Consider the following 19,036-nt stretch of genomic DNA (forward strand, 5'->3'; position numbering starts at 1 on the left):
TCTCAATATAAAATTAAAAATACTACTAGGAAAATTGAAAGCTGATAAAAAATAATTGAAATCTAGAAATTTGATTAAATAGGAATTTATCTCAGCCTATGGTATAAATGGGCTTGTTTTGCAATTTTTTCAGGTCCCAATGCAACAATAAACGTGTAATAGCAAGTCAAAAACATTAATCCCCACCTTCTAAAAAAAGAAAAGTTATCTCTATTTGGACAACTCACAAATAATCATGTATAAAAAAATATGTTGGTCACCACCTTCTAAACAGAGAAAAATTACCTATGTTTGGACAACTCGCAAATAATCATGCCCAAAAAAAATTATGTTGTTCTCTCTCTCCAATCAACTAATTATAGATTATACAATTGACTAGGCATGAATCAGAAGATCCAAATAGAAAACAAGGGCAATGAGGCCACATCAAAATTTTGATGGCTTTTACAATCCAAACTTTGTGCCGAAAAGTAATGGCAACCCATTTGTTCAACGTTTCTAGTTTTACAAATATCTGGAAAGAAAAAATAGAATTAGGGATGATGAGTAGTATAGAACAATAGAGCCCAACAAAATAGCAAACAGTCCTCTATACAACCCTGCCTGCAACTCTATCCTTTTGGGAGCACATGTCAACCTGCAAAGCCCTCCAAGTTTGAAGTTTGGTCTTAATATGACATTAATTGAGATTGGATGTGAAGGGAAACCAAGAAAGAATAATATTGATATATATGTCATCTATACATTTGAAATTTGTAGCAAAGATAGCTGAATACAATTTTCACAAGTTTTATGTAACTATTCAATTGGGGCCATTTCACAGATGTTTGGAGAACAATTGGTATTGTCAACTTCCTAATGAAATCTATAAGGTAAACATGCACATTTCTAAATTTTACATTGCTTAAATTCAATTATGACACTTTTTTCACTTTTTCATAGCCATTTTCCCATGCACCAATTTTAGTGATTCCTTTTCATCTTACAAATTGGTCAAAGTTTCTTCAGTAAATTCAAACATTCACTTTTAAAAATAGTTCCAAAATCAACTAAACTTTCAATAAAAACTACCCGTGGATTAAACTCATTCAAAACAATCCAAAAGTACTTGATATAGAGGTCAATATAAAAAAAACTGCAACATCAATGAAATTTTAGGTAGAAAAAGAAAATTCAATAACAAATCACCAACCCATAGAAAATTAACTAAGCGTGAAGTCAAAATTCAGCAAAAATGGTTCCATCAAATACTCAACATAAGCAAAATTAAAATAAAAAATTATATGAAGTTGCATATAAAAAAATAAAAATCGACAGAAATTCTCTAGAAACATGAATTTGTGCAAGGAAAAAAGTCTCAGTTGTCATCAATCTTTAAAATATCTCACCAAATGCAAAGAATCCTTTAATACAAGCTTCGATAATCCACACCAAGCAATTTTTGCAAAAAATAAATGAAGATCTGAATCTCCATATTAAAATAACACAATTTAAGATACGACAAACAAGTCATAGAGAAACCAGTTTAGCGAGTAATAATCTACATATCGGATTAGATAAAACTAGTGATTGTCTAATGAACACATGAAATTCCTCAACCCTAACTAGTATTGTTGCAGCAAAGCCATCTTAATGTCTGGTTAGTCCAGCGAAAAATTGTAGAAATATTTTTTGCCAAGTATAAATTTCTTCTTTTCTTTTCGGTTGAATTTGACAAGTTTCACCAGATATGGATGAACAAAGATAAAATGTTGCATGCTGAAAGATATTAGCCATCTGTAATAGCCTCATCTGTAGCAGCCTGTTATTTGAGTGAGTCACGTGAAGCTCATGTAACAAGACACATAAAATTTCTAGAGAAAGACACATCTCTTGTCCCTGCTAGTTATCCTAACTCTATTTTTGTTCAATTTTTGAGGCTAAAAAACAAAAAGACCACCGAGAAAAAGCAACATGCCCAATGAAAAAAGAGATATTAAAATGCTCTAAATTGCGTATAATGAAATATTTCATGCCAACTATAGGTTAAAATTAAGACTGAAGAACGTGCACAATTACCTAAGCAGAACTAATGAGAAATAGAGCATTAATAACTTTAGTTCCTGGGACTAATAATATAACAAAACAAACATTAAGAAATTTGGCAAAGGAAAGGAGAGCGAATTCCCTTGAGAGTTTCCATTGTGATACCTTACATGTTTCACTAATCTCTTGCATTATTCAATTATAATTTGGAAAATGGTATTGTGAAGATTTGGAGGAAGGAGCTCCGTACATGGTCTTACTGGACAAGAAGGGCTTTAAAAGTAATCTTTGCATGACATACAATATTTAAGCCGATTTAGAAATCCTAAATTTGATTATGTCTTTTGGACCTTTCTACAGATTGCTGTTAATGACCGGATTCTATTTTATGATTTCCAACAACACCAGAATGTCACAACATTAAGGCGGCAAGCCCAATAGAAATAAGCCTATTGGCTTAAAAATAGTCAATGATTAATCTTTCAGATCTTCAAAAATCTAAACTATACAATAGAATTGGGAAGGTAAAGCATTTTCCATGTTGATACCAAGAGGCAGCCACAATCCATGTGCATAAAACACTGCAAGTCTAATTTTCGTGTCTTTCACAACTATTGAAATCTATTTACATCATATATCGCCACTGCTACTAGTGTTTCTTTGGTCTATTGGATTGTCCATAAGCGCATAGTACTGAATTTGTGAAATTTGTGGCTGCAACTTCCCTTCCAGCATTAGCACCACTTGCCTTATGTTCGGCCTCACTCCCTCGTACTTTTCAATGCATAACAACCCCGCAATAATTGTTCTTCTCACCTCTTCACTATCAGTTTCCTCTGCAGTTCCTGGCTCCACAATCATAATTGTGTTGCCGTTGAAAATTTGGGAGGCAGCCCACGAGGGAAGGTAATACTTAGTTGAGTCTTGAATGCTTAAATCCAAATTTCTTCGGCCAGAAATGATTTCCAAAAGCGTCATACCAAAACTGTACACATCAACCTTGGGTGTAATGGGAAGACCAGAGATCCACTCTGGAGCCAAGTATCCTCTCGTTCCTCTTGTTGTAGTGAGAACACGGCTGAAATCTCTACCCACAAGCTTTGCCAGTCCAAAATCTGCCAACTTCTAGTCGAAAAATTATTGTCGAGAAGAATATTTTCGGGCTTAACATCGCAGTGAATGATACAATCTCTGCATTCTTCATGGAGATAAAGTAATCCTCTTGCTATGCCTAACGCGATCTCAAATCGAGTCTTCCAGTCGAGTACCTTATGTTTACCTTTAGATTTATTTGAGAAGAGTAAGGAACTAAGAGAGCCATTACACATGAAATCCTAAATCAAATACCTTCTCTTGCCTTCTTCATAAAAGCCTCGGAGCCTTACTAAGAATGATAAATTAGTTATAGAGAGCTGATTTCTGCTCGGAATTGCTTCTCATCTTGTCTCTCTACACTGTTCATCTTCTTTACCGCCACAAGTGTACAGTCTACCAGATGTCCTTTGTACACCGTGCCAAATGCTCCGCTCCCCAGCTTTGTCCTGAAATTCCTAGTTGCAATCTTCAACTCAATGTAGCTAAACATTCTTAGAAGAGAAATCGAGGAATCTGCATGACTCTCCATCGATCGTAGCGTCTACAGAGGCAGCTACTCGAATAAAAATATTTGCATTGGTTTTTGATGGAAGAGAGGTACGCAAGTTCAAAATATCGCCTGACTAGATTTGGCAGGGCCCTGAAGGCGGACTGAAAGCAAACGCAGTGCAAGAGCAGTTGAGGAGGCAGGCTTTCTGGCAATCTATCTTCGTCGTTGCAAGGTGTGACGATGCAGATTTAGCAGCAGCCAAACTGTTGCTCGGATCTCATAATCCGTAGGTGCTTCCGTTTTTGGCATGGCAGTTTAAGGGGCTCTGTTGAACACAGCCACTCGATCACGACTCTCGCGAATCCCAAGCGCGAGTGTCTTTTGGGGCGGAGCCTTGTATGCAGCTGTAGAACTGAAGATTGTTGGAGGTGCACATTCCGTAGGCGCCGCAGAGACCATATATGGAATAGGGTTCTGCTGGTCGAGACCAGAACATATTCCATTTACCGTCATCAAGCAGATCATATGCTTGCATTCCTCCAGGCTTTGTTAGGACGAAACGTGAGAGCATATTCTTGGTACCATTCAATGTATACTTGACATAACAGCCAAAGTGAGTGCTTTCAACGCCGACATTGTAGAAGTAGACTTGGTTTATCATCCATGGGATTTCACTGAAAGACTTGCCATCCCAAGTTCCATATTTCTCCATTTGTTTGGTTCCAGATGGGTCTGCTTGACAAGAGAAAATCCCAGGAGCAGGATCTACTGGGCTTTTCCAATAGACGTGCTTTTGCTGCCCACCGAAGCTCATCCCTGGCAACAAGGTGTCGACGGGATAGTCAAAACTCTTCCAAAAAGCTTCAGATTTGTTGGCATCACTGAACATCACAAAATTACCAGAATCTAGTAAACCAGCCTTTTGGTCACATTGGCAGAACAAAGACATGCACCCATTGCGTTAAGAGAAATTGGCTAAGTTCAATTGCATGACAATGAGGACTTTACATCTAAAAATTAAGTCCCCAATCTCCACCATGTTAGATTCACTATATCTCCCTTTGAATCTTTGAATAGATTTTGTACACACATTTCTTTTACATTCTTTTCAGCTCGAATGCAAATTTAATTGATCAAAGCAGTAGTAGATGGATAATCGGGTATTGCAGAAAGTCTATTTTTTGAGAATTTTCCTTTGACCTTGTGTTAGCATTATACGTTGTAAACCTTTAAGAGTGCCCTATATGTGGGATAGAGGGTAAAATAGATTTAATCTATTTTCTAAAGTTGTTTGTTTACCATTGGCCATGTGGAGGGATAAATTTATAGTCATTTATAGAAAAGTCACATTTATTTATTTATTTCTACTATTTTTTATTTGTTTTTATTTTTTATTATTTCTATTTCTATGTATTTCATTTTAAATACTATAGTGTGATACTATTGGGATTTAACTATATCATTTTGTATGGCATGACTAGACCCAATCCAAAAGGTGTATGTGCCTCTATTCCTTGTTAACATTATATACTTTTGTGTATAAACATTTGATGTAAGTGGAAATCTTGACATTCATTCTTTTGTTTCAACTCTTAGGCATCCAACCGCATGTTACATGATACCACTTTGATCTGCCTAAATCTTTGGAAGATGCTTATGTGGGCAAAATTTTATAGGCATTTTTATTTACGAACTCCAAGCAATTTAATTGGTTTCTTTATTTATTGAATATTTGCATCCTTCATAGTGTCTTCATTTTATAAAGCATATGTATTAATTTTCTATTGATTTTTGAAAAAAAAAAGAACTTACTCACTTTTTTTTATCTTATTATTTTATCAAAAATTTAATTATTTTCAATTATGAGAAGCTTAATTTTGATTAAAATATTACTTGAACACTTGACAAATTTCACAATCTATTTATTCATTAGGTGGGACTCCAGCGCTACAGAGCTCTTGTTGAATATGGCATATACCTACTAGCATATTTGAAAAATATGAGGTAAAATATTTAATGAGATTTATTTCAAAAGAGTGGTGGACCTTGACAAGAAGTTTGAAACAAGAAAATAATTCCATTGAAATTAAAATTAGTCATGGTATTTCAGTGTGCAATAGGTAAACTAGTCTTACACATAACACACTAAGCTTTGACTTAGCATGTTCTCAATTGTAGACCCCTCTTGTATTTTCTCTTTTTGTCAAATTCCCAACTTTCTATTAAAATATTTGTCCACAGTACTATTTGTTTATTGTCTAACATGCATACCTTGTTAGCCGATAGGCTATTATAGTTGAGACGTTCAGCAATTTGGTGATGTCTAATACAAAAAATGTTTTGGAGGCAACGGAAAAAGGTGACGACAACAGAGTAAGGAAATGGTGGTTCTTGAAAGTCCTGCTTGATGACTATCATATTGTCAACATTTATTATGTTGGTGTCTTAATAGTTTACAAAAAGTTCTAGGGTGACTTACGAGAGTTGGCAATAGGGTGGAGATGGCCTTGGTGGTAATAGTGACTTGATCTTCTAAGATTAATCCAAGAAAAAATTTCTAATTATATAAGAATACATTGGCCCCTGATGGTTTTAACAGGAAAAAGTAGACCAAGAATCTTTTGCAAGGTTCTATCTAAATGTGAAATCGTTTGTTGACTACTAGATATGTAAAATAAAATACTTCATGAAGAAATTGTTCCCTAAATTGGAAATATATAAGTAGAAGAAACAAGTGCCCTCCCATGATGCCAAGGGTGAGAGTCAGGCTGACCATGAGCAGTCCCATTCTATTTTTTATGTTTGATGAAATAACAAATGAATGCACTGATTGAGGAGCTTCAAATTCCGTATTTGTGTGTCTTTGAACAATGCAACTTTCCTTCTGATCATTCTCAGACCCTATAATTTTTTTCTTTCAACTCCAACAATAGGTCACCCCTTGGGCATATAGAATCTCAATTTTATTATCTACTCTTCTACGATTGTTTGTCACTTATTTATCAACAAAATATACATCATAAACATCATCTTTATCAACTATTTTGTATGCTCTGTGTTCTTGTCATGCTTGTAGAATCATCTTTTAAATATTGACAAAGGTGAACTGTCATCTCAAGAGAAATTATTTAACTAAGAGTTTTTCATAGATTTTATAATAGTTTAGTTTGATCAAGCACATGCCTGTTGCCCTTTTCTTCTTTAAACTTTTATTTAATTTATTATTGTGTGAATGAGAGTATATTTAGTAATTTCATGGATATTAAATTTTAATATATTTGGTACTTATAAAGTTGTAAATTAGATAAAATATTAAAAACAAATAATGTAGATAAGTATATTTAAAGTTTTACATAGCCTTGTTTAGACATAACACTCTTCTAAATGTTTGAATCTTTAGTTTCCAACATGCCATGGTAGTTTCAATCATGTTTTAGTTTCTTCTGTTTTGGGAGACAAAATTAGCACATTTAAAAAATAACACAAAAGAAGGTGGTAGTTGGGAGCCCTCATACAGGAATGTGTGTTTGCCTAGTTTGTCGATCCTGACTTACTATTTGTCTTGGACTTAAATTTAAGTTGGGGTGGTTTAATAATTTTTAAAGAGTTCTTTAAGTTTCAATAATAAAATGAACATCAACAAGTCAAACTATTTGTAGAGGAAAACTCTTGATGTATAATTTTAGAAATATAAATTTAGAAGCACTATATGTAAACCATCTGTTAAAGACTACAAATTTATTTAGTTAACTACTTGTTTAATATAATTAGTTGTGCAGATTATCTATGAAACAAGTGCGATGTAGTTGCTTGTATTTTTTGTAAGACATAACGATTTAATTAAGTAGAATAAAATGGTTATCATCAAAAATAATTTCATTTTACTTTTTTTTTGAAAAACTATTTCAAATTTATATATTATTAAATAATATATTTATAGCACAGTTGTATATTAAAAATAAAGAATAGTTGTATCTTAGTGTATTAATATTTTATTTAATTTTATTTAAAGTACACACACACACACACACACACACACCCCTTCATATGTTTATATATTTGTGCATCCAAAAATATAGCCTTAGAATAGGGATACTTCCTGTAAATTTGCTCCTATAAGACCCAAATATCTAAGCCAATAAATTGCAAGTAAAATAGTTTAATTTGTTTAAAAACTAAAAATATCACATATATACCTTAGAAAAATAAAAAATCAAAAATCAAAATTCAAAATTAAAATATTTAAACCTAATTGGTTGGAAGGAAAAAGATTAATCACTTGTTAAATAGAAGTGATTGCAATAGCATATTGCTATGGCAAATACAATAACAATTGAACACATGTTAGAGAAACACTTTAAGCAATCATTAGACCCTTGGAACTTGGACTGGTAGTATAGTTATAAAGTAATGTCCAAATCAACTATTGAAATACTCTCAACTCCACAAAAATGATATATAAAATTATTTGTATTACTTTTGTGATGCCACATACATATATGATACAAAGGCACTAAAATATAAAATACTTGTTGTTGTCAACTAGGATTAGCAAGGTCAATAATGAGAATTTTTGGTAACAAACTTTTATGAATTAATCAAGTTATAGATTTCTTACACAAAAAATTTGAAGCAAAGAATGTAATTGTGAATATGAAAGATCTCGTACAAGTACTACATTAATGCTTATAATCTAAGGTCCATTATTTAGTAGTGTAGCTTATCATTGTTGTACTCATAATGTTATAGGAACCATGCGGATCGTTGGTTGTTTGGGAATAGTTTTTGAAAGAAAGTAACAATCTATTAGTTTATTATATTACATATATAACCAAGATATATTTGAGTAGTTTTATTATATTTATAGTTGCATTTGTGGAAAATAATTTAGCTACCTCAGTTTGTAGAGCATATTACATATAAATTTTAAAGAAAAACTTACATATGGTTTTAGAACTTTTCCTTCTATTAGATTTGTGCTTACAAATTAGCAATGAGAAAATGGTCAACTAACTTTAGTGTGTGTTGAAAGAGTATTTTTACCTTGGTTTGTTCTAATTATCATTGTTGTGCTTGTAACATTCTAGAACCACAAGAACCCTTGGGTGCTTGAGAGTAGATGTTGGAAGTGTAGGAAGAATGGAAGCCAACATTTAGTTAGGTAGCTTGATTATTGTACTACTAAAGTCATGAGAACTTTGAGAATTGTTGGTTTCTTGGGAATAGTTTGAAAGAGAGAAATGAACTATTAATATCTTTTATAGTGAATATTCTAGACTAAAGACACAAAGTGAGTCAAAAACCAACATAATCCCAATCACAAAATAATCTTCAAGTATTTAACTATTAGGATCATTGTTCAATCTAATTGTCATTACTAATGTTCTTCCTTTACTAGGTGAACTTAATTAGTTTTAGAATATTGACTATTTAAAATATATTATTATTATTTTTATTTTTATTTTTACTTTTAATAATATTTTAATTTTTCATAATCAATATTGGACCATATAATTCATAAATTTTACTCATTAAAAATTATAATTACAAAAAGACATTTTCTCATTTAATTAATATTTAATTTTCAAATGTAAATATATATAAAATTTTTATAATAGTAAAAAAATTAAAATGTAATGTGAGTTGACCATTTTATGATTGATATTTAAGAAAAAAAAATATCTTAAATAATTCAATGTAAATTATTATTTTTTAATAAATAATCATTTATATTTATTTAAATCTTTATAATATTTTTAATTGATTTAAAAAAAATTATTTTACTAATTTTATCTCAAAAATCAATTTTAAGAAGGAAAAATAAGTTATTTAATATTGTTACATTTGAAATAAGTGACTTCTTTAGTATTTAATATTCTAGTTTGTACTCTTTCCATATTTTTTCATCATTATTTATAACTCTTTTATAAAAAATAATAGCTAATCAAAAATATTTATCACATTTATTTTTAAAATCTTTTTATCAATGTTAAGTTAAATAATTACCAAAAATTATAATTAATACTAAAAAAAATATACATAATATCCACCAAAAAATAAGTATCAATTTGATAGAATATTAATTAATGATATCTAAAAAAATATAGACCTTGGCATAATAAACACTCTTAGTTTAGATAGATTTTTATCAATTGTTTAAATTCTATTTATTTACTAAAACTTTTAGCTATTAAATTTAAGTAAATAAAACTAATTCTTACCTAAATACAACACAACATCAAAAAAAAATCATTATTAGATACTTTAAGTATATTTCTTCAAAAATTATTTAACATTTATTATTATATTAATAAAAGATAAATATAATAAAAAAATATTTTGAAAATACTAAATTTATTATTTACTAAAATATTAAAGTGATTATAAAATACTTTATTTCCATTAGAATAAGTCATATTATTATTTATACATAATAATTTCATATAATTTTATCATTAGATTAAAAATAGCTTTATCCAAAACATATATTTAATTCAAATAACATTTAACATCATTTATAATCCTTTGTCAAGTAACACACGTAGACTTCTTATTTATTTTAATAAAATAAATAAAGTCATCTTTCCATCTATAAGATAATGACTCGGTGTACAATTTAAATAGGACAAAAACAAACAACTCAACGGTAAAGGTATTCAAAAAAAAAAAGCAGAAATAAGGAAAGAGAAGCACATGAAAAATGCAATTATGAGTAACACAAGAATAGATTTGTAAACCCTAATGAACCTCATATATTATTAATAAAGATTCTCAAAGCATTCATAAGGATAATTATTAGATTACTTTAAAATATTGATTGAGGGGATTTATTTAATATATCATTCAACAATACAAAAAAATTATAGTATTTCAAATAGATCACTGTTTTCTCCTTGGTTAGAATCTATAAAGGCCACTTCCAATATAATACCTAATCTTGTCAAAGATCCCAAGTTACATTGATCTACCTACAAAGGATGGCCCACAAATTGCAAAAAGAAAAGTAAAAGCATAGAAAGAGAATCATTGCCTAACCAATTTTCAATACCTCATGTCATCAACAGTTTCACACACTTTATTAAGCTTATCAAAGGCTCATTAGGATTTACACACCTATATTGTATTTGATATCAATTTTCCCTTCTTCTATGTGCTTAGCGGCCATTACTACCAACTTGTTGATAAATAAAACCTATTGGCTCCTCCTCATCGCATGCATATAAGCACGTAACTACTAGTACAATTTATATAACAAATGATGAGCCTTAAAAAAAATGTCCTTGCATATAGTTTAAGAGTTGGTGGTGTAAGTATTTAGATACTTTAACACTCAACTATGAATCCCTCATCTCGTGCATATTAGATAAGGCCCATGCTTGTCTTTGTATTTTAACTCCTTGTTGCTCGTCTCCATGACTTAAGGTGAGGTCTCATTGATGGCCACTTCCTAAAAAATAGAGTTCGAGATTATGGATTTTGTTTAGGAATATTTCAAAGTTGTTGGTCCGAGCAATCTTGTAGTCAATTTCAGATTAAAAGCTTAATCTCTAAAATTGAAAGAAGTTGGTCCTCTCATTAATACATATCTATGTCGTGCAACAATAAAAACAAGTTAAAAAAAATATTTTCCTTCTAATTTTATTTTTACTGAAAATTTAAACATAAATGGTTACTAAATGGCAAATAACAATCTGAGACAAATTTTGTTCCCATCTCATTTTCATCCGCTTACAGAAAAATAAGAACTCCTAAATACAATTTAGGAAAAGATTTCAAATATTCACATAAAAAAAATAAATCTTCACGTTATCTCTTCTTCCTTGAAAGTAGAAGTTTAAACCTCCTACATATCTCCAACATACCTATGATAGAATAATTAAACTTTTCATACTATTACAATTGACTTATACATTTACATTAAAATTTGGCTTGGCTATATTTTTTAGAACCGTTTTCCATGAAACACGAGAAATAAATTTTACTTTTTGGACTACGACACCTGACTTATCCACACGTAGACTTGTATGACTGGCTTAGCCACGGAGTAGCATGACTACGACGACTGACTTAATCCCGGGGAGCTGCTTCTGCGACAACTGCTTTACTCGACTTGTCTGCCCAAAAACGTTTCTCCAAACCCTTTCCCACCTAACTATGAACCAACATAGTTGTTTCCCGGCCACAAAATTTAAAGCATTACTTTCAGATTATTAAATGTGAGAGCATAGTGCATTCCTAGCTCTTTGGTATGAATCTGCAGCTCACATGTTTGGAAAACTTGGGAGTTAATTTCTAAATCCAAGGCCTCTTGGAAGTGGCATTTATCTTTGACGAAAATATCCACCTTAGCATTTATTTTTAAGTACATTTTAAGGCTTGAGGAGGTTCATTCCATAACTAACGATGGGTGAAATCAAGGAAAAAGTTCTGCTTAAGCCTGTTATGCTGCTCAAATTTCTGTAAAAATGTCCACTTTCAGATTTATTAATAATAGGTGAAGCTGTGAAGCTTTTGGCACTATTTCTGGCATACCCGATTTGGGGTTTCTTGAGAAATTTGGTGGATCTTTGTGATACTAGTTGTTTGATCTTGAAAATCTGATTAGAGGCCTGAAATATCATACAAAATTAGTAAAGGGACATTTCACATGACTTCTTAGTCCACACCATTCGCATTAAATAGTTTTTTTCTTTTGGCTACGTAAAGTGTTAATCTTTTGTTATTTGATTTATTATACTTTAAATTTTTATTTGAAATGAATTTTAATAATAGTGGTAAGCTATTTTTAGAAATGATTATGTAAATATTTTTTCAGATCATACTTCCATATCTATCATCTGAATGAAAGAGAAATAAAAGGAAAGAATGCTGGATCATACAATGTGATCTAAAAGTTGAAGGAAAAATCCTTACACAATCTATTTCAAAAATAACAATTGAAAAATAAATTTTAATAATAAATGACTGTAAGATTCTTATATTCTTATATACTTATTCCAAATATTTTTGTAAACTTTGATAAAATCTTCCTTAAAATTACAATGCACATTCAACAATTGAATTTAATTAGACTACCCCTATATACACAATCTATTCTTTATTTAAAAATATTTACTATTTTAATCAATGACATTCCATTTGTTTTCCTATAAATTTTCTTTAAAAATCTATATTAAAATATTAAATTGTATAAGCCTTTATAGATATAGATCAAAAAAGTTTATCAAACTTATATTTTAATTATTATCGAAAATGATCATTGCTAAGATTGCTAACATAAAGCTGATGAATTCTTGCTAATTGTTCTTGTAAGAATCAAATTTCACCGACTTTTTTCCTAAGAAAAGCTTCGCAACTAAATATTAGCAACATAACAAAGATAAATAGATAAAATACAATTTTTAGAATTCTTTAATAGGATTAAAATGAGATTTAAGTTATTTGTAATAAAACAACTCATATTCAAGAAATGCAACCCTCTTAGCAAGAGCAGTTACCTCTGGGACCGAAAATTGTGAGGAGAAAGGTGTCAAGATAAAGGAAAAAAAAATTATATGTGTCCTAGCACCTAGATATTATCCATAAAATTGTTGTAGGGCATTGCCATATTATCATTTAAATTACCATGCTAGACATGTAAGTAAAATGTGGGAACATGGACAAGATATTATCTATGCAATATGTTGAAGAAAATACCAGTCCTACTAAGTATATTATTGTATCCTACAAGCTACTGTCTATCTGACATGTTAGAAACACACTTATGTGGCTAACTCTATCAAAAATGCATGCCAAATTTGAAATCACATGTGAGGTACTAGTATTGTTTTAACATTTCCAAGTGTCTAGTCAAGCCCTTTAATAAAATATAATATATAAATAATCTACTAGTAACATCAAAAAATGCTAAAAATTCTATCTTCTCTTTTAAACTGTCAACAAAAACCCTAACGTTCCTTGAACATGACACACCCACTTTTAAGAAAGATTTCATCTTTCTATTTTTCATCAAATTTTCTCAATATAAAATTAAAAATACTACTAGGAAAATTGAAAGCTGATAAAAAATAATTGAAATCTAGAAATTTTATTAAATAGGAATTTATCTCAGTCTATGGTATAAATGGGCTTGTTTTGCAATTTTTTCAGGTCCCAATGCAACAATAAACGTGTAATAGCAAGTCAAAAACATTAATCCCCACCTTCTAAACAAAGAAAAGTTATCTCTATTTGGACAACTCACAAATAATCATGTATAAAAAAATATGTTGGTCACCACCTTCTAAACAGAGAAAAATTACCTATGTTTGGACAACTCACAAATAATCATGCCCAAAAAAAATTATGTTGTTCTCTCTCTCCAATCAACTAATTATAGATTGTACAATTGACTAGGCATGAATCAGAAGATCCAAATAGAAAACAAGGGCAATGAGGCCACATCAAAATTTTGATGGCTTTTACAATCCAAACTTTGTGCCGAAAAGTAATGGCAACCCATTTGTTCGACGTTTCTAGTTTTACAAATATCTGGAAAGAAAAAATAGAATTAGGGATGATTAGCAGTATAGAACAATAGAGCCCAGCAAAATAGCAAACAGTCCTCTATACAACCCTGCCTGCAACGCTATCCTTTTGGGAGCACATGTCAACCTGCAAAGCCCTCCAAGTTTGAAGTTTGGTCTTAATATAACATGAATTGAGATTGGATGTGAAGGGAAACCAAGAAAGAACAATATTGATATATATGTCATCTATACATTTGAAATTTGTAGCAAAGATAGCTGAATACAATTTTCACAAGTTTTATGTAACTATTCAATTGGGGCCATTTCACAGATGTTTGGAGAACAATTTGTATTGTCAACTTCCTAATGAAATCTATAAGGTAAACATGCACATTTCTAAATTTTACATTGCTTAAATTCAATTATGACACTTTTTTCACTTTTTCATAGCCATTTTGCCATGCACCAATTTTAGTGATTCCTTTTCATCTTACAAATTGCTCAAAGTTTCTTCAGTCAATTCAAACATTCACTTTTAAAAATAGTTCCAAAATCAACTAAAGTTTCAATAAAAACTACCCGTGGATTAAACTCATTCAAAACATTCCAAAAGTACTTGATATAGAGGTCAATATAAAAAAACCTGCAACATCAACGAAATTTTAGGTAGAAAAAGAAAATTCAATAACAAATCACCAACCCATAGAAAATTAACTAAGCATGAAGTCAAAATTCAGCAAAAATGGTTCCATCAAATACTCAACATAAGAAAAAATAAAATAAAAAATTATATGAAGTTGCATATAAAAAAATAAAAATCAACAGAAATTCTCTAGAAACATGAATTTGTGCAAGGAAAAAAGTCTCAGTTGTCATCAATCTTTAAAATATCTCACCAAATGCAAAGAATCCTTTAATACAAGCTTCGATAATCCACACCAAGTAAATTTTGCAAAAAAGAAATGAAGATATGAATCTCCATATTAAAATAACACAATTTAAGATACGACAAACAAGTCATAGAGAAACCAGTTTAGCGAGTAATAATTTACATATCGAATTAGATAAAACTGGTGGTTGTCTAATGAACACATGAAATTCCTCAACCCTAACTAGTATTGTTGCAGCAAAGGCATCTTAATGTCTGGTTAGTCCAGCGACAAATTGTAGAAATATTTTTTGCCAGGTATAAATTTCTTCTTGTCTTTTCAGTTGAATTTGACAAGTTTCACCAGATATGGATGAACAAAGATAAAATGTTGCATGCTAAAAGACATTAGCCATCTGTAATAGCCTCATCTATAGCAGCCTGTTATTTGAGTGAGTCACGTGAGGCTCATGTAACAAGACACATAAAATTTCTAGAGAAAGACACATCTCTTGTCCCTGCTAGTTATCCTAACTCTATTTTTGTTCAATTTTTGAGGCTAAAAAACAAAAAGACCACCAAGAAAAAGCAACATGCCCAATGAAGAAAGAGAAATTAAAATGCTCTAAATTGCGTATAATGAATTTTTTCATGCCAACTATAGGTTAAAATGAAGACTGAAGAATGTGCACAATTACCTAAGCAGAACTAATGAGAAATAGAGCATTAATAACTTTAGTTCCTGGGATTAATAATATAACAAAACAAACATTAAGAAATTTGGCAAAGGAAAGGAGAGCGAATTCCCTTGAGAGTTTCCATTGTGATACCTTACATGTTTCACTAATTTCTTGCATTATTCAATTATAATTTGGAAAATGGTATTGTGAAGATTTGGAGGAAGGAGCTCCGCTCATGGTTGTACTAGACAAGAAGGGCTTTAAAACTAATCTTTGCATGACATACAATATTTAAGCCGATTTAGAAATCCTAAATTTGATTATGTCTTTTGGACCTTTCTACAGATTGTTGTTAATGACCGGATTTTATTTTATGATTTCCCACAACACCAGAATGTCACAACATTAAGGCGGCAAGCCCAATAGAAATAAGCCTATTGGTTTAAAAATAGTCAATGATTAATCTTTCAGATCTTCAAAAATCTAAACTATACAATAGAATTGGGAAGGTAAAGCATTTTCCATGTTGATACCAAGAGGCAACCACAATCCATGGGCATAAAACACTGCAAGTCTAATTTTCGTGTCTTTCACAACTATTGAAATCTATTTACGTCATATATCGCCACTGCTACTAGTGTTTTTTTGGTGTATTGGATTATCCATAAGCGCATAGTACTGAATTTGTGAAATTTGTGGCTGCAACTTCCCTTCCAGCATTAGCACCACTTGCCTTATGTTCGGCCTCACTCCCTCATACTTTTCAATGCATAACAACCCGGCAATAATTGTTCTTCTCACCTCTTCACTGTCAGTTTCCTCTGCAGTTCCTGCCTCCACAATATTAATTGTGTTGCCGTTGAAAATTTGGGAGGCAGCCCATGAGGGAAAGTAATACTTAGTTGAGTCTTGAATGCTTAAATCCAAATTTCTTCGGCCAAAAATGATTTCCAAAAGCATCATACCAAAACTGTACACATCAACCTTGGGAGTAATGGGAAGACCAGAGATCCACTCTGGAGCCAAGTATCCTCTCGTTCCTCTTGTTGTAGTGAGAACACGGCTGAAATCTCTACCCACAAGCTTTGCCAGTCCAAAATCTGCCAACTTCTAGTCAAAAAATTAATGTCTAGAAGAATATTTTCGGGCTTAACTTCGCAGTGAATGATACAATCTCTGCATTCTTCATGGAGATAAAGTAATCCTCTTGCTATGCCTAACGCGATCTCAAATCGAGTCTTCCAGTCGAGTACCTTATGTTTACCTTTAGATTTATTTGACAAGAGTAAGGAACTAAGAGAGCCATTACACATGAAATCATAAATCAAATACCTTCTCTTGCCTTCTGCATAAAAGCCTCGGAGCCTGACTAAGAATGATAAATTAGTTATAGAGAGCTGATTTCTGCTCGGAATTGCTTCTCATCTTGTCTCTGTACACTGTTCATCTTCTTTACCGCCACAAGTGTACAGTCTACCAGACGTCCTTTGTACACCGTGCGAAATGCTCCGCTCCCCAGCTGTGTCCTGAAATTCCTAGTTGCAATCTTCAACTCAATGTAGCTAAACATTCTTAGAAGAGAAATCGAGGAATCTGCATGACTCTCCATCGATCGTAGCGTGTACAGAGGCAGCTACTCGAATAAAAATATTTGCATTGGTTTTTGATGGAAGAGAGGTACGCAAGTTCAAAATATCGCCTGACTAGATTTGGCAGGGCCCTGAAGGCGGACTGAAAGCAAACGCAGTGCAAGAGCAGTTGAGGAGGCAGGCTTTCTGGCAATCTTTCTTCGTCATTGTATTGTGTGACGATGCGGATTCAGCAGCAGCCAAACTGTTGCTCGGATCTCGTAATCCGTAGGTGCTTCCATTTTTGGAATGGCAGTTTAAGGGGCTCTGTCGAACACAGCCACTCGATCACGACTCTCGCAAATCCCAAGCGCGAGTGTCTTTTGGGGCTAAGCCTTGTACGCAGCTGCAGAACTGAAAATTGTTGGAGTTGCAGATTCCGTAGGCGCCGCAGAGACCATATATGGAACAGGGTTCTGCTGGTCGAGACCAGAACATATTCCATTTACCGTCATCAAGCAGATCATATGCTTGCATTTCTCCAGACTTTGTTAGGACGAAACATGAGAGCATATTCTTGGTACCATTCAATGTATACTTGACATAACAGCTAGAGTGAGTGCTTTCAACGCCGACATTGTAGAAGTAGACTTGGTTTATCATCCATGGGATTTCACTGAAAGACTTGCCGTCCCAAGTTCCATATTTCTCCGTTTGTTTGGTTCCAGATGGGTCTGCTTGACAAGAGAAAATCCCAGGAGAAGGATCTACTGGGCTTTTCCAATAGACGAGCTTTTGCTGCCCACCGAAGCTCATCCCTCGCAACAAGGTGTCGACGGGATAGTCAAAACTCTGCCAAACAGCTTTAGATTTGTTGGCATCACTGCACATCACAAAATTACCAGAATCTTGTAAAACAGCCTTTTGGTCACATTGGCAGACCAAAGAGATGCACCCATTGTGTCAAACAGTCCAAGATCACCTCCTCCTGAAAGCTTCAAAACGCCAGAACTTTCTCTCGCAGGAGTCTCCCTGTTGGCCACCCAAACAATCGTATTCTCTGTTATATTGGCATTCCAGATGCCAATATACCAGTTACTCGTACCATCTGGGCTGAAAAATCCCAATTCAGATGTGCCATTTCTCAAAATTATTGTCTGATTTCTAGTCATCGATTCGCCCAAGAGAGTGTCCACCTTTGACTGCAGAGCCGTGACTTTTCAGTTGGATACACACTATAAATACACAGATGCAGAACTTTTTATTGGTTTCGTCCATCACTCCCAATATAATTTACTATCTAGCGCTCAAGTAGAAAGGAAATTATGCTCAGCCGGAAACACCCCAGAAAGAGAAACCTCACTCCCAACTCAAAGTTTCCAATTTCCCAGAAGCGAGATGTGAAAATTCATTTTAAAGAGGTTGGTGTGCTTGCATAACGTAGGGTTTAAAATAAAATAAAATTGTTTTTTGGGGATATGACAGCCATTCACAAAATTAAGCTGAGGGTGAAAAGTATAGTGTTCTTCCAAACGCATGAGAAATTTATTTGGTAGTGTTGCGTAACAAAGACTTGAGAGAAGCAACTCTGCTCATATGTCAAACGTTGGCCACGATAGAGAGAGGAGAAAGAGTGGCAGAGTCATCCAGGGGAATTAATATGCGAAGACATTTGGCACGGGAAACATATGAAAAGTTGGTCATATGTGCAAAAGTCTTTGAAAGGGCCAAAGTCGGTCATATGAGCAATAGGCATCGAAAGGGCAATGAATTATTAATAGAGGAAGAGTCTAGGCGTGTGA

At 32.5% G+C, this 19,036-nt stretch overlaps 3 protein-coding genes across 3 annotated transcripts; all 3 read right to left on the bottom strand.

Moving 5' to 3' along the window:
- Positions 1–3,743: 3,743 nt before the first annotated feature.
- LOC149554167 (S-locus-specific glycoprotein S6-like) lies at positions 3,744–4,559 on the bottom strand. Its single transcript, XM_089790460.1, has 2 exons — positions 3,961–4,559; positions 3,744–3,873 (listed from the first exon to the last, which is right to left on the bottom strand). The coding sequence occupies exons 1-2, from the start codon at positions 4,557–4,559 to the stop codon at positions 3,744–3,746; spliced, it is 729 nt and encodes a 242-aa protein (XP_089646586.1).
- An 11,722-nt stretch (positions 4,560–16,281) lies between these two features.
- Positions 16,282–17,275, bottom strand: LOC149554168 (G-type lectin S-receptor-like serine/threonine-protein kinase SD2-2). Its single transcript, XM_089790461.1, has 3 exons — positions 17,123–17,275; positions 16,999–17,035; positions 16,282–16,766 (listed from the first exon to the last, which is right to left on the bottom strand). Exons 1-3 carry the CDS (start codon positions 17,273–17,275, stop codon positions 16,282–16,284), a joined length of 675 nt encoding a protein of 224 aa, XP_089646587.1.
- A 94-nt stretch (positions 17,276–17,369) lies between these two features.
- LOC149554169 (receptor-like serine/threonine-protein kinase SD1-8) lies at positions 17,370–18,406 on the bottom strand. The gene is made up of 3 exons (XM_089790462.1): positions 18,177–18,406; positions 17,637–18,117; positions 17,370–17,561 (listed from the first exon to the last, which is right to left on the bottom strand). Exons 1-3 carry the CDS (start codon positions 18,404–18,406, stop codon positions 17,370–17,372), a joined length of 903 nt encoding a protein of 300 aa, XP_089646588.1.
- Between the last annotated feature and the right edge of the window lie 630 nt (positions 18,407–19,036).

The sequence above is a fragment of the Cupressus sempervirens genome, chromosome 6, assembly GCF_028749045.1.
Source record: "Cupressus sempervirens isolate cs-2001-9-10 chromosome 6, ASM2874904v1, whole genome shotgun sequence".
In the NCBI taxonomy this organism is placed as follows: Eukaryota; Viridiplantae; Streptophyta; class Pinopsida; order Cupressales; family Cupressaceae; genus Cupressus; species Cupressus sempervirens.